The sequence below is a fragment of the Acanthopagrus latus genome, chromosome 23, assembly GCF_904848185.1.
Source record: "Acanthopagrus latus isolate v.2019 chromosome 23, fAcaLat1.1, whole genome shotgun sequence".
NCBI lineage: Eukaryota > Metazoa > Chordata > Actinopteri > Spariformes > Sparidae > Acanthopagrus > Acanthopagrus latus.
The window spans coordinates 24,536,154-24,551,439 of NC_051061.1; the positions used below are offsets into that span (position 1 = coordinate 24,536,154).

Sequence of the window (15,286 nt, forward strand, 5' to 3'; positions counted from 1 at the left end):
TGACTCCACCTCTAAAACTCACCTGACAGCATCCTGCACCTGCCTGTCATTCATGGCTGAGGCTCCGCCCACTGATGACAGCAACCTGAGTTTCAGGATCAGTGACAGAAACACGTCGACGCTCAGAGACGCCAGGTAAGAAACTCTCCGCTCACCTGCACACAGAGAACAGAGTTCAGACTCTGGACATATTTGACTTTGATTGAAGATGAATCTGTCTTTTTCCATGAACATGTAATCTGTAATCTGTAATCTGTAATCTGTAATCTGTGACCTGTGCCTCCATCACACATCAGAGACTGTGTCAGACTCTGTGGTTGAGGCTCAGCGTCGTGTTTCCTTCAGAACGCAGATTTATTCTAGAATCTGATGAGAGCGAGCGCCCGTCTGAGGCTGATGTTGACACTGTGAGACATTCAGGGACCTGCTGTGGTCAGTGAACGCACCACGCCTTCATCACGATGGCACTTGTCGTCTGTTGTGGTTTCTGGTTTGTTGTGAGCCGACATTAATATCTTTACTGTGAGTGAAGGTGGTGTGTTAGCCTAGCTTAGCATCAATACTGGGAACAATGGAATCTGATTTAACATTTGTCACGTGAAATCATTTAAAAGTGTGACAAAATTTGTGTTTTTGCATAAAAATACTTTTTCCTTCTTTCACTTCTACTAAATCTGAAGAAGAAAATCCTAAACAAACACTGAGGTTTAAAACTGTGATCATATTTATGAAGTTAAATAAGATGATTGACAGTTAACAGATGAATCTGTTTCTGTAGTTTTAATAAAGTTTTGTTAATTTACATAAATAATGCAAAATCACAGAACATTTCACAACAACATTAAATAAATGTTTTTTATCAACTCTGTACTTTAACAAAGTATTGAGCGGCTTCACGTCTCCTGACATGTAAATCGTTGATCATGTTAAAGATCGATGAGATAAATAAGATTCATTTCAGGGCTCAGATTTATTTTCACACTTAACTTTGAATCATTTTAGTTTTAAGCTGCTGGAAGGGTTTAAATTTTGGTTTGATAAATTATTGTGGTTTAAACTTCAGAACGTGGAGACGATCAACTGGCAGATGTTGGACGACATTAATATCTTTAAAATGACAGACTGTTGACAGACGTGACAGAAATGTGGTCGATTCAAGAGAAAAACGTATTATAACATGGAAAAAACAAAACTGGAGAAAGTGTTGGAGGAAAAGTTCCAGAGTTGTCAGAGAAACGTTCAGACAGACAGTTAGCCTAGCTTAGCATAACGCCTGGCTCGCGCTGCAGGATCCGGTCCTGATCCGTCCCTCCACATCTGGAGGAGGACTGTGGTTGTTACTGTTAACACCTGGACGATCACATGAGTCGGACCTCAACAACCAATGAGAGAGGCCTCCTGGAGCAGCTGACGGGTGTTGCCAGGCAACAGTAACCGTTGTAGCCCTCGAGGCTAACGTTAGCTCGCACACAGCCGTTGACAGAAGTCTCTGCTCCGGTTCTCTCTGAAGACAGAAACCCGTCTTCACCTCATCTCAGTTCTGCTCACACCAGCACCAGGCTCCCTCTGGTACCGAGACCGACATCCGGCTCAGTGAGCGATCAGAACTTCAGCTAAAACTTTAGTTGAGATTGATTTATTACGTTTTCAATAAAAGAACAAATATCGGTGCTGAATCAAACACACAGACGTCCTGCGTCACAGTTCACGTCCACGTTCACCACTTCAAATCTAATGTGTTCAACGTGTTTCAGTAAAAAGAGAAATATGATTAAAACTATGAAACTACAACTCATCTAAACCTGCTGGAGTCCAGGTGTCTCAGTGTGAGCAGAACCAGAACACGAACCAGTACGTTCAGGTGAATACAGCAGGAACTACTGCAAAGAAATAAGAAGATAATAAATAAAGTAGAAAACTTCAAAGGAAAGTAAATAAAACTGTTTAATACAAAATAACATCTTTTAATTTAATTACTGTCGACGTTCATTTTATTTTCTCTGCTGATTTTTTCAACGTTCATTCACTAAATGTTCGTTCGTTTCGATCCTCCGTTTGCATGAATGTTAAAAATCTCCTGTTCCTGGAGGAGAACAGGTAACACTGAACACACCTGACATACAGGTGAGTTGGCCACGCCCCCTGTCCTCCTGGTCACACCTGTTCAGAGCAGCAGGTAGTTATCAGCTTCATGAGAGACACAAACACTGAGAAGAAGCTGCAGCCAGGTAGAGAACAGCACACCTGTACACTGTGTGTGTGTGTGTGTGTGTGTGTGTTACCTGTGTGTGTGCGTTGATGGCTGCTGTTTGTTATTTCTGTCTCAGTTGAGTCAGTTTGTGTGTTGGAGTTCAGTTCTGACTCAGTGGAATGTGGTCGGACTGGATCTCTGCTCCAGTTTTACCTGCAGGATCCTCGATGACGTCACCAAACTTCAGATTCATGTTTTTATTTCTGCGTGAGAACAAAGTTTGTGTTCAGAAGCGACGAGCTGCAGCTGTTTAAGTGTTCTTCAGTTAAAAGTAATCTATTACATCCACAGGTACTCTGCAGAGAGGAGCAAAAAACAATACAGAAATAAAAACATCATTAAATCCACTAAATCTGATTTTAAGAATAAATGTAACACACATTCAATTTTATTATTTTTTCATTTTAAATGTGTCTAATGTTTTTATTTATTTACCAAAGTTATTTATTTTTCTTACTTTTGTTTCTCATAAATAAACAAAAACAAAGAACACGAAAGAAAATAATTTGTGGGATTAATTATTTTAAATAAAAACTGGAGCAGATCAAACCAGAAATTTTAAAAAAACAGCTAACGGTTAGCACAGCGGCGCTAACAGTTAGCACAGCGGCGCTAACACTCAGCTGTGTCTTCCCCAGCAGCAGCATGACGATGGCGGAGGCAGCGGCTCCGGATCTGTTCTCAGAGCAGGAGTTAACCTGCTCCATCTGCCTGGATCTGTTCGACGAGCCCGTCTCCACACCCTGCGGACACAACTTCTGCCAGGTAAACTTCATATCAACATGGAGGAGATGATGAACAGGTGAACTGTTCCTTTAAAGGTCCAGTGTGTAGGATTAAGTGCCTCTAGCAGTGCCGATGTAGACTGGACCGGACAGAACACCAGAAACATGACAGCCTCTCTGTAGACTCAGAGTTGGGTTTGTCCATTCTGGGCTACCATACAAACATGGAGGCCTCAGTGCAGCACTTCTGAATCCTCCACACAGAACCTCTTTACTGAACCCCCGTCTCCTCCTCCTCCTCCTCCTCCCCTCTCCTCCCCTCTCCTCCTCCTCCTCCTCCTCCCCGTCTCCTCCCCTCTCCTCCTCCTCCTCCTCCTCCTCCCCGTCTCCTCCCCTCTCCTCCTCCTCCTCCTCCTCCTCCCCGTCTCCTCCTCCTCCTCCTCCTCCTCCTCCTCCTCCTCCTCCTCCTCCTCCTCCTCCTCCTCCTCCTCCTCCTCCTCTCAGGCCTGTATCGGGGGTTACTGGGCGTCCAGTCCTGTCTGCACGTGTCCTCTGTGTAAGCGTCAGTTTGAGGAACGTCCTCGTCTCAGCGTCAACAAAGTCTTCGCTCTGATAGCAGATAAATATAAAGTGGCTCGTTATGGCGCTGCTGGGTTATCAGCGCCGGTCAGGAACGGCGAGACGGCATCGCTGACTGGCGCCGTGACGACGGGCACAGACCCGGGCAGCACCAACCCATTTGTGACGGCATCCGGTGAGGAGGTGGTGTGGTGTGACGTGTGCACAGGTGTGAAGCAGCCGGCCGTCAGCTCCTGTCTCACCTGCACCGCCGCCTACTGCGCCGAGCACGTGAAGCCACATGAGACCACGCCCTTCTACGCCAAACACCCGCTGATGGACCCCCAGGAGGCCCTCAGGGGCCGGACCTGCACCGCACACCGCCGCCTGCTGGAGGTGAGAGGAAACACACACTGTGACTGATCAGTGCTGATCAGGTGATCAATACCAATATCAACCCTGAGAAGTAATCCACTGTGATGAGTGTAACTAAGTACATTCACTCAGGTACTTCTGAGGTTCTTGTATTTTACTTGAGTTTTTCTCCTGATGATCTCCTGATGTGTTCACTTGTCCAGGTGTACTGTCGGACATGTCAGCGCTGCATCTGTGCCATCTGTGTCCTGGAGGAACACCGAACACACAAAACCGTCTCAGTCCAAACTGAGCGGCTCAGCAAACAGGTAGAGGAGGAAGTGTTGTTGTTACTGTGATGATGAGTCGTCCTCATGTGACAACCAGCTCAGCCAATAACAGCAACTCTGCTCACCTGTGTGCTCAGAAACAGGTAGCGAGGACGGAGCAGGAGGTCCTGAACCGGATCAAGGAGAGAGAGATTCACGTGACTCAGCTGAAGAGGAAACTGGACAGCGTCAAAGTCAGACATCTTTCTCTCTCCATCCTGTACGTTATTTAAAACAACAACAGATATTTTGAACCGTCACTTCCTGTTTCTCTTCAGACCTACGCAGACGGAGAGCGAGGTGAGGTGGAGCAGCTCCTGGACCAGGTGTCCAGCTCGTTGGACAGGATCCGGTCTCAGGTGGTGGGCGGGATCGAGAACCAGCTGGACGCAGTGATGTCAAAGGGGGAGGGGCTTGTGACCCGTCTGGAGGAGGAGCTTAGCCTGCTGACAGACAGGAGGGCCACGTTGGAGCTCCAGGCTATCAGTCAGGATCACATCGGCTTCCTGCAGGTGAGAGCACTCTGTCATCACCTGGTGAGAATGACTGTTAGCTTAGCATCAGTCTGTTAGCATGACCTCTGACCCCTCCCCCCTCAGAGTTATGAGGAGGCCACAGCTCCTCTGGCGGAGGATCAGCAGAACGAGATGGACGACGACGAGGAGTTCTCCCTCCACTTCCAGCTGGGGGAGGTGAAGAGTGCTCTGTCCGAGGTGAAGGACAAGATGGACGACATCAGGATGGGGGAGGTCCGGTCCCGAGGGTCCAGAGGCTCCTGTGAGTCACAGACCATCAAACCACAAGAGCAATTTGTAGAAACTATAAAATATTCCAGTTATGACATGAAACACAAACACCGACCTGCGTCGTATGTTTCAGTCTCGTCTGGTGACCTGATGGCGGCAGAGAGCATGATGAGTCTGAGGGCGAGCAGCGCCAGTCTGAGGAAGAGTCAGTGGTCTCTGAGAGGTCGGTGATGATCCGCCGTCACAGAACACCAATAACACCAACTTTTACTGTGAAAGCATGACTGACTGTTTCCTGTCTCCCTGCAGATCTGAAGAGGAACAAACAGGTCACAGGACACAAGAAGGCCCGGGTCTACATGGGTCAGAACTCACTGTTGTTACAACCTATCATTTCATCTTGATTTATTAGAAAGTACACAGTTAAAGTGACTGAGTATTGGGTTAGCACTCTAGTATGCTAACAGGTTAGCATTGCTCAAAGCTGAGCGCACACTCTAAAGAAAAAGAAAACAAAGTATCGTAACTGCTCAGTGTTGTTTAGTCCAGATGTATTAAAACTAGCTGCAGCTTGAGCTAAATGCTAATTGCATCTAAGCCTGCTAACATTAGCAATCTGCTCTAACAACATATAAGCTAATATTATGTTAGCAGTCAGCTGAGTCTGGCAGTCTGAAATGTCCCCACAAAGCCACCATACAGACAAAAAACCCTTTAGGGAACATGGCGCCCCCTCTGGTCAAATGTTACTCTTTCTCGACTGGCAGCAGATTTGTTTTTAACTCAGTGTGTGATGACTCGGGGTGGGAGTTGATACCTGCTAACTTAGCACTCGTACGCAGGAGGGCGAACACATGACATTCATGCTGGGTAGACAGATGTGTCAGCATGGTACATGATATTACAGCACTGCACTGATTACACGCGGCAGAATTCTCATCTTGTTTGGTGAAATGCAGCCGGGCTTTAGATCGTCTCCTCTCCACGATGCTGCCTCGCACCTGAAGGTCTGAGTCATCGCAGAGAGTGTGACGCAAACGTACCGCAATGCAAAATTTCAGAAAAAAACAGAAAACCTTGTGCAGGGAAATGAGAGAACCGTTAAAAAGAATCAATAATTCTGATAGAATTGGTCCGTTGGAGCCGGTTCTGAGTCGGAACCTGAGCTCAGTTCCCACCCCTAGCGATGACAGTTGGTTTGTTGGCGCCACACGTTGTTAATGTCTCACCTGCCGTGACCTTGTTGTCTCCAGAGGATGTGGTTCTGAACCCGGTGACGGCGTATCCGTTCCTGATCCTGTCTGAGGACCGGAAGCAGGTGAAGAGAGGAGAGAAGCTGCAGTTCTACAGAAACAGTCAGCAGCGCTTCGACGTCTGGTCCTGCGTCATCGCTAAAGAGGGCTTCAGCACCGGGAGACACTACTGGGAGGTCAGACTCAGGACGCTCAGGTGACACGGATCCAGGACCAGGTGTGACATCTAACTCTCTGTTTCCACCTGTGCAGGTGTTTGTTGGAGAGAGTAAGGACTGGAAGCTGGGCGTGGTCAGTGAGTCGGCTCAGAGGAAAGGACTGTTCGACATGAGCCCCCCCAACGGATACTACGCCCTCTGGTGGAGCAGCAGCCACCTGCGGGCGCTCACAGCCCCACCTCTGACCAAGGTCTGCTTTACATTAGATTAGATTAGAGTGTATTATATTAGATTATAATGTATTACATTAAATTATATTAGATTATATTATATCAATATTGTATTATATTAATATTATATTATATTATATTATATTATATTATATTATATTATATTATATTATATTATATTATATTATATTATAATGTATTATGTTGTGAACAGAGGTCATTCAGTCTGTGGTCAGCTTCTGTCAGAGAATAAGATGAAAAGTTAGAAAATAATTTCAAAAAAATTAATTAAAATCTTTGAGATAGTCAGAACATTTTAAAATATAAGATAAGATATAAGATTTGTGATTTGAACATTCATGATAATATTTTATAACAAAGATAAGATGGATATTTTTTATCCGTCATTGCTTCTCTTCAGTTCTGTTTCCTTCTTCCGTTGATCACATTAACCTGGAATCACCTGAATAACTGTGTGTGTGTGTGTGTGTGTGTGCGTGTACGTTGCAGGTGAAGAGTCCTCTGAAGCTGCGTCAGGTGGGCGTGTTCCTGGACATGGACGAAGGTCAGGTGTCCTTCTATAACGTGAAGTCGGGCTCGGAGATCTACAGCTTCACTGGAACCTCTGAGTTCACAGAGAGGATGTTTCCTCTGCTCGGCACCGCAGACAAAGAGGTCCCGCTGGTCCTCATGACCACCCAGCATCAGCTGGCCTGAGGGACGAGGGACAGAGACCAGGAGAAAGGGGGTCGAGACCTGAGGGAGGAGCACTGGTTGACTGTGGAGGCGTCTGATGATGTCACCGTGACAGAGCGACTTGACTGTTCCGCGTTGTTTCAACATTCAGGTTTAACGGGATGTTTTCCCGCTGCAGGAACAACAAGATGCACGTTCACTGCTGACATTTTACAGGCTGGACTTTGGTTTCTGCTCATCCAGACTGTGGCAGCAGTGACTGAACCGGGTCAACCAGGTTCTGCTGAGCGCAGCACAGAACTCAGAGTCCATCGAGTCAGTGAATAAATAAATATAATCAGTGAGATTTGTGTGCTTTGGAAAACATGAAAATGTGACGAAATAATGTGTTTTAACCAGAATCGTAACATCAACACAGAAATGTCCTTTTTGAAGTTTTACTTCCTGTCTCCGCCCACCTCACCTGTCAGCCAATCACAAGGAGCCACCAACGACACCTGATCACCTGTATGAACGTTTTTGTATATGTTAAATAAAATAAACTGTTAAATCAAGACAAACATCATGACTCATTTTAACTGTGTGTGTGTGTGTTAAAGTGACGTCTCCACAGTTATAATCATTCAAGTTCATATTTTATTTAACATAAATCATATTGCAGTCAATGTGAACAGCTGGGGTTTCAATATACACAATAGAATCGTTAACATTTTAAGCCCCGCCCACAACAACCCTCCCACCCACCAAAATGAAAACAAAGCCCCCCCAAATAAACCCCACCCACCCCCCTCCTTTACACAAACACACTGATCCCACCCCTTCTGACACTAGCCCCGCCCATCCGACACGACGCCCCGCCCCTTGACGCTGAGTGTGTGTGTGTGAGATCAGCAGCAAACTCCAAACTCATCATCGCAGCAGGTTCAACGAGCCAACAGACGTCATGACAGCTGAATGTCAAACGTGTTCACCTCCACCTGTCTCACCTGCAGCTCATCAGTCATGTGACCAGCTGATTAACTCCTACACCGACCGACATTTTAAGATGCAGCACTGACATCATCTTTTGCTTTTTTAAGGCAAACCTGCTTCCACTGCAGCTCAGAAGCCCCGCCCCCGTACTCAGAAGCCCCGCCCTCATATGCTGACATAATTACATCTACAGTTGCTGAGTAATTGCAGGCTGAAAACTACCGGCTTGTTTTAAGAAACTTTTTAAGGCGTACCTGAAGGTATTGTGACTTGGAAGCCCCTCCCACTGTCACCCATAAAAGCCCCTCCCACTCATACTGACCACTCCCCCTCACTAGACATGATATATCCAGCTGAACGCTCCACAGATCGCCTTCAGAAACGCTTTGTCTCAACGGGCGTTTTAAGGCGCATCACAGCTCCGCCTGCAGTGATTAGCTCCTCCCACATCGACTGACCCCTCCCTTATCAGATCACAAGCCCCTCCCCACCATCTTGTCAATGTTTTTCTGGTTGGACTCCTACAGCTGTGGAGTCGCCGCTCGCTGATTGATGATCATTTGTAGTTTTAGGGGAGGAGTGTGCTGGAACTACTTCCTGGCGTAGTGATTTCTGTGCACCGTGCACAGAACGCTGGCGGGTGAACGGCTGCTGGTGAAGAACGCCGTCTGTGAGTTTGGAGTTTGCTGCCGGCTGACGAACAGACACATGGTGGTGAGAGGGAGGGGGCGTGTCCTTCTGACCACCTGTCAGGTGTGTTCGCCACGTACAACATAAAAAAATAAAATAAAATCATGTGGGTGTCGTCATCATCATCATCATCATCGTCGTCGTCGTCAGTGTTGTGGCGTTCTCTGAATCACCAACTCACCCGGGCAACATTCACAGACCACCCTCCCCTCCCTCCCCCTGGCCGCCAATCACTGACAGCCATCTTTTCAAGTCCAGTTCCTGTGTGTGTGTTTGTGTGTGTGTGTGTGTGTGTGTCGGCGTCCCCCTGTGGTGTGTAAACGGCTGAATGCTGCGTCTTGGAAGTAAAACAGAATTATGGGAGGAAGGGAGAGGAGGGGGAGACGGAGGGAGGAGGAGGAGGAGGAGGAGGAGGAGGAGGAGGAGGGGTTTCTTCGTCTTCTTTTGTTTTGAAACAGAAAAGCGTCTTCTGGCGTGCTGCTTTCTGTCACCGCAGCTCCTGCTGCTGCCAACGAGCAGGACTGAGGAGGAGGAGGTGAGGCAGAGGGGGAGGAGGAGGTGAGGAGTGTAGGGGGAGGGCTGGGGGAGTTTGGAGAATGGTCGGACGCCGAGTTATTTAAGACACCTCTCGAAGTAGGTGGCGCCCACGTATCCGCCCCTCAGAGAGCGCTGGACGTTCTGCTCGAAGAGCCGCCGGTTTGTTTGGAGGACTTCTGCCGCCTCCTTGTTCAACGGGTCCTCAGGGTTCGGCTCCTGCAGGGGGGAGGATGGGGGAGGACACGGGGGAGTCACATTAACAAATGAATCACATGTTACCTGCAGGAGGCAGAAGTGTTCATATTACTGACATCTAGCTGCGGCAGCTACAAATGATTCCCACAATTTGATTCTCAAGCTCTTCATGTGCTAACAACAGTTAGCGGTTGCTAACAAGTGTCTGAATGAGACTACAGAGGTTGTCGGGGACATTAAACGTCCTCACAGCAACACGGAGACTCATCTACTCACTAGTCCGTCTTTACAGGCCACTTTAGTTCCACACTGTTCCAACTCTGACTTTACAACTTGTACACTGATCAGTTTATAGAAAACCTGGATAGAAATTGTGCAGTAAGACTCTTAGTGGTGGAGACGTTTCAGTCATGTGACCGTGATGTCGTCTGTCTGTAGCCTAACATTAGCTTCTTACTGCTACACAGTTAATGTAGCTTCACACATCACAGAGTGGAGTTCATCTGTGGAGATTATCTGGATCAACAGAACCTGGACGGATCAGAACCCAGTTCAATGATCCCACAGAGGAACCAGAGAGATGCTAACTGTTAGCTACAGAGGTACAAGTTGATGGGCCCTGTCAGATCTACAGTGTGATGTGACTGAAGCAGAAGAGGAAACTGAGTTCAGATGTTTTGTGTTTCAGTAGTTTTGTCAGCAGTGTAGACGAGTGAAGAACTGAAGGAAACTCACTAGAAATAGATACTGTAGACCGTAGATGATGGAGTTTATTGTCAGCACAGGCTTCCAGTCCTCTCTGTGGAGACACAACAGACAGAGTTACAGACAAAGACAACATGGCGTCATGTGAACTGTTTCACCAGGACGGAAAGATGTTTTCAACACATGGTGAATGGAAGAATTGTTAATTTATACCTTCCATAAAGAATAAACTGGACGTGATTTAGATTCATGTTAGACTTAAATGCCGTCCTGACATCAGATCTTCACCAGACGATTGTCGTGGTGTAAGGAATTCATGAGAACAATTTTATCTTAATATATAAAGAAATTTGGGGGGAAGAAATCTTCTCAGTCAAATTCATCTTTACTTTGTTTAGAGTGCATTTTAGCAAATTGATAACATTTATTATACAAGTGCAGGGACGAGGAGCAGCAGCCACACAAGCTAACAGCTAAGGTGCATTACTGCCACCTGCTACTTTACAGCAAGAAACAGAAACAATTAACTATTATTATTTACACAATATTACCACATATCTATTATTAATGTTATAAATATTACTGTCTTAATATTTATTTGTGCAGTTCTGACACATCGTTAGCTGCAGCTAACAACGGTTTTCATCATGTTGACTTTTTCCCTTGTGAAGTTCTGACTCAGACGGATTAAACAATTACCAGAATAGTTCCTGATTATTTTTATGTATTACTGTTAAACAAATGTACTATAAACAGTTTTTAACTGGTCATAAAACAGTCTTAGTTTAAGCCTCAATATGACACGAACAAGTAGACTGACTGTTTCTGTTCATTTTTTTGTTGTACAGTAGCTCATGAGCAATTCAGTCCCTGCTAGGGCTGTCACTTTTTATTCAGAATTCGAATATTCGTTCGAAAGTGGGGGGAAAAGTTCTTATTCGAATGTAATGATCTGCTCTGAATCAAAATGTACAGTCAATAAGTGCAACAGACTGTTTGAAGTTGTTTGCCTTGTGATCCAGCAGAGGGCGCTCCAAATCAGTTGGACCTATTGCACGGCCTGTTGACCCTTGACCTGTCAATTCAGCTAGTAACATTATGTTGTTTGCTACAAAAATGGAGGATACTAGCGAGAAAAGCTGTCCTGAGCGGAAAATCACAAAACCAAAGCATCTGAGAAGTAGTGTATGGAAGTATTTAGGGTTCTACACCGTAGATGGAAAATTAACTAACAGAACTGTTTGTCGAATTTGTACAAAGCAGCTGTTGTACTCTACAACGACGACAAATCTGCAGACTCACCTGCTAGCTTACAACCTCATAAGCTAACATTAGCAGGTGAGTGTACAACCTCGTCTGACTGCAGCACACTCAGCTTCAGCAGGCGCCTTGCCAGCAGCTCGTAAAAATCCCATCACCGACAAGATAGCAAGATTTATCTGCAAGGATATGTGGTATCATTTCGGGATCTCATGATGGAACTGGAGCCTGATGTCGGGGCTACGGTCAGAACACTTCCTGTTGTTGTCAAGCAGCTCTGCTGTAGTTCTGTGTTCCTCCACATGGGGCGACAGAGTCCACTAACCCTCAGTTCACTGTTGCTGCTTTAATAAGAGAGACTTCACCTGCTGTCACACTCTCACACAGGTAACCAGATAACCTGACAGTGACAGAGCACATGGTGTGACAGGTGGAGGACACTTTACACGCCCAGAACCAGATAGTGGACCTTAAGTTCTGACCAGTCAAACTGCAGCTGGTGACGTGGAGGTGAACGTGAACTGACCTTAAGATATTTAGGCAGACGTTTCCTTCCAGGTCGATGTTGGGATGATACACCATCGTCTCACACTTCACCTTGGGGGGGTCGTGGGGGTAACCCTGTCCTACCTGAACCAGAACCAACAGAACAACAGAACTGAAGAGTGAAAACAGATCAGATCATGAAGATCCTGCCAACCCACATTAGAGTCCATGTACACCACTGTGTGTGTACTGTGTACTGTTTGTGTACTGTGTGTGTACTGTGTGTGACAGGAGGACACCAGGTGTCTCTAGGTGTCTCCAGGTGTTTCTCACCTTAAAGCTGAAGACAAACTTTCCTCCTTTGTAAAAGCCCTGTGAGACAAACACACACATCTTACACACTCAACTTCATCTGTGTACTTGTACCTCACTGCATCTCAGTGGTTAATACTTCAAATCTTTTAAGAGTTTCTTTTCAGATCACATCATTATTCGTACAGTTATTACTAAACTATCACCTGCATATTGACACATTTATCATCATATCACACTGACACACACACACACACACACACACACACACACCTCGTCTGGTGAGATGATGAGTCTGAAGTTGAGGAGGTCATCGTCGTCGGGGAAGTTGATCTCACATGTCTTTGGCAGGTTCAGCTCATTGATGTCTGAAACACAAACAGGAAACACGTCCACCTGGATGACACAGCTGAAACACCTGAGCAGGTGTGTGACAGTCTGAGGAGAAGCTGTCAGATCTGTCGTGTGTGTGTGTGTGTGTGTGTGTGTGTGTGTGTGTGTGTGTGTGTGTGTTCGCAGGTGTTTCTTCACAGGTGTGTGACAGACAGCTGCTTCATCAGGAAGTTGGTCTGGTCGTGTTTTGACGTCACTTACAGTGGTTCGGTGTTTATTAACAAGCTGAAATCTGACTGATGGAAAGTTTGATCACACAGAAACTAGCTCGTTAGCTGCCAGTCAAACACGTCTTGACCTCAGTGAAATGTAACCACAGGTACAGAAGGAGTTAGTCAGCCTGTGGACACATAAACAGAGAGCTGACACAGCAAGTTAGCTAGTTAAACGCTGTCTGCTGTGAGCTAACTAGCCTGAAAAAATCTACCTAAAGAAACGTTACGATGTGTTGCTGCTGTAAAGTGTGAGCTAGCAAGTGTTGTGAGATCTGTTCCGGATTTGGTGTTGTTAAGTGTTAGCTGTGTGCTAACATGTTAGCCTGGAACGATCTGATACGGGCTAGCTTCTGACTGGCTGTCTGCGTTTTGTTTTCAAATATAGAACAAGCTAGCCGCGGTTAGCTAACACCACTTCAGGCTAAAGTTAGCGTGCTAGCTGCTGGCCTGAGTTATAATAACAGCCCGCTTTTCTTCATTGTGTTTCTAGATCCTGGTCTCTGCCGGGGCGTCCTGGTACCCTGTGGTTTAGAGGTGACCAGTCAGCCCGGCAGCCAGGTCCAGCTAACCCGGTACTGGTGCTGTTGACTAGCCTACCTTTCTGTATTCGGAGCTGGGCCGCGCTGGCTTTTTTACCCCCGGCTCCTGTTCTGTTTCCTCCAGCAGATTCCTCGTCTTTCTTCTGCTGCTTCAGGGAAAAAAGCTTAATCATCTTCAGTGATTTGATAAAGTGATGCCTAAACTCTGCGTCCCTTCGGTGTGCGCGGTCTGTCGGTGCCGGGGGAATTCTAAAGAGAGTCACTTCAGTCCGAACAGCACCGTGATGTTGATGGAGCCGGTGCGTCTCAACTAATTACACTGAGGAGAGATGCTAGCCGCCGAGCTAGCCTAGCCTGTTAGCTAGCAGAGAGGCCGGGCAGAGCAGGGGGAGGAGGGGGGAGGAGAGAGGGGAGGGAGCCCGCACCGCACCGCACAGCCAGACACCCCCCTCAGTGAAAGTATCAGATATTAAATGTAACTAAGTACATTTACTCATGTACTGTGCTTGTGTAAAACTTTGAGGTACTTTTACTTTTTTACATTTTTGAGGCAGATATTGTGCTTTTTACTCCTCTACATCTACTTGATTCCTTCAGTTACTAGTTACTCTACAGATTACATCCTGCATCAGGGCCATAGTAATTAATTTCTCATCAGTAATGATAGAAGTGTCAAAGTCCTGAACTGAAAACGTTCCTTCAGTTACAGTTTTTTATTGAGGATAATCAGTGTCATCGTGTCTGCGTCTGTCACAGCTGCTCAGTCCGTCTCATCTGTAACGTTACGTGTGAAAGTACTCGGGTATGTTCTGTAAGTCACAGCTGCAGTAACATGAGGTTCACATGAAGGCGATATGACGATAGTATACCTCAGTAGGCTCTCAGTGGTGTTGTTGTAAGGATGTTTTAAAGGTGCAGTCTATGAGAAGTTACAGACCGCACCTTTAACACCCTTAAAGTGAACACAACTTTAAAACATATGTTTACATATTTATACAAAAGAGTGTATTTTTAGTTAACGTGAGGTCACAGCTAAAGTCCTACAGGTCAAGATTATAGAAATATAGTTGACCAAAATTGTTGCTAAATAAAGTTACATAGTACGTCTTTAATATGAAATACCAGAAAATGTATTTTTATTGTTTCACGTCTGTCACATCTCGTATTTAGTTAAAAAACGACAAACTGAAAAAACTGAAAAGTAGACCCGCCAGAAAATATTAAATTCATGTTTTTTTTTGTTTTTTTTTACAGATGCAGAATTATCAGAACCGGTCGCCTTCTGAATGCAGCTATCGTAAAGACAAGAGGACCGCTAGCTGTAGCAGCCTTTAGCTAATTGCCTCATTTAGCGGTGCAGTGAGCAGTTAGCAGCTGTTGCATGCTAGCTTCAGTAGCTATCTCAAGAAGTCTGACATGACAGAATTCATACTGAACCTTTACGTCCTAATCTTTTCTTCATTTTGTTTTTAAATGTCATTATTGTGAATTTCTGCTTAATTAATTCAATTAATTAATTATTTATTAATTAATAGTGATTAATTAATTAATTAATTAAATTAGATAAGTAGTTAGCACGATGTGTAAAATCTTCTGGGTCCAGTTTGTTCGTGTCATCAGAACCGTCATGATGTTCTGATCCGCACTACAAGTCCCAGAAAGCCTCTCTGCACCCGACGCAA

At 45.7% G+C, this 15,286-nt stretch overlaps 2 protein-coding genes and 1 long non-coding RNA gene across 5 annotated transcripts; 1 reads left to right on the top strand and 2 right to left on the bottom strand.

The window, feature by feature from the left end:
- Nucleotides 1-2,033: 2,033 nt before the first annotated feature.
- On the bottom strand, nucleotides 2,034-3,009 carry LOC119014673. The gene is made up of 3 exons (XR_005073034.1): nucleotides 2,869-3,009; nucleotides 2,283-2,547; nucleotides 2,034-2,160 (listed from the first exon to the last, which is right to left on the bottom strand). It is a non-coding gene; the product is annotated as an uncharacterized LOC119014673 (long non-coding RNA).
- On the top strand, nucleotides 2,112-7,862 carry LOC119014669 (E3 ubiquitin-protein ligase TRIM58-like). Of its 3 annotated transcripts, none has more exons than XM_037090057.1 (12): nucleotides 2,112-2,228; nucleotides 2,893-3,016; nucleotides 3,481-3,930; nucleotides 4,113-4,217; nucleotides 4,316-4,411; nucleotides 4,496-4,729; nucleotides 4,817-4,994; nucleotides 5,097-5,186; nucleotides 5,273-5,326; nucleotides 6,217-6,392; nucleotides 6,469-6,624; nucleotides 7,115-7,862. In XM_037090057.1, the coding sequence occupies exons 2-12, from the start codon at nucleotides 2,897-2,899 to the stop codon at nucleotides 7,319-7,321; spliced, it is 1,866 nt and encodes a 621-aa protein (XP_036945952.1). In that variant the 5' UTR covers nucleotides 2,112-2,228; nucleotides 2,893-2,896; the 3' UTR covers nucleotides 7,322-7,862. The 3 variants fall into 3 exon arrangements, with proteins under 3 accessions (XP_036945952.1, XP_036945950.1, XP_036945951.1); XM_037090055.1 differs by having other exon boundaries at nucleotides 2,121-2,228; nucleotides 2,890-3,016; XM_037090056.1 differs by lacking the exon at nucleotides 2,112-2,228 and adding an exon at nucleotides 2,408-2,542 and having other exon boundaries at nucleotides 2,890-3,016.
- A 374-nt stretch (nucleotides 7,863-8,236) lies between these two features.
- On the bottom strand, nucleotides 8,237-13,978 carry ube2m (ubiquitin conjugating enzyme E2 M). The gene is made up of 6 exons (XM_037090060.1): nucleotides 13,663-13,978; nucleotides 12,731-12,825; nucleotides 12,479-12,517; nucleotides 12,186-12,289; nucleotides 10,430-10,493; nucleotides 8,237-9,715 (listed from the first exon to the last, which is right to left on the bottom strand). Exons 1-6 carry the CDS (start codon nucleotides 13,775-13,777, stop codon nucleotides 9,575-9,577), a joined length of 558 nt encoding a protein of 185 aa, XP_036945955.1. The 5' UTR covers nucleotides 13,778-13,978; the 3' UTR covers nucleotides 8,237-9,574.
- Nucleotides 13,979-15,286: the final 1,308 nt, after the last annotated feature.

Bases quoted from the DNA above. Each gene is read 5' to 3' on its own strand.
- LOC119014669 (XM_037090057.1), top strand. From the start codon at position 2,897: ATGACGATGGCGGAGGCAGCGGCTCCGGATCTGTTCTCAGAGCAGGAG. The intron at 3,931-4,112 runs GTGAGAGGAAAC...TCACTTGTCCAG, and splicing joins CACACCGCCGCCTGCTGGAG to GTGTACTGTCGGACATGTCA. The intron at 5,187-5,272 runs GTCGGTGATGAT...GTCTCCCTGCAG, and splicing joins GAGTCAGTGGTCTCTGAGAG to ATCTGAAGAGGAACAAACAG.
- ube2m (XM_037090060.1), bottom strand. From the start codon at position 13,777: ATGATTAAGCTTTTTTCCCTGAAGCAGCAGAAGAAAGACGAGGAATCT. The intron at 12,826-13,662 runs GTAGGCTAGTCA...TTTGTGTTTCAG, and splicing joins CCAGCTCCGAATACAGAAAG to ACATCAATGAGCTGAACCTG. The intron at 12,518-12,730 runs GTGTGTGTGTGT...TTTGTCTCACAG, and splicing joins TCATCATCTCACCAGACGAG to GGCTTTTACAAAGGAGGAAA.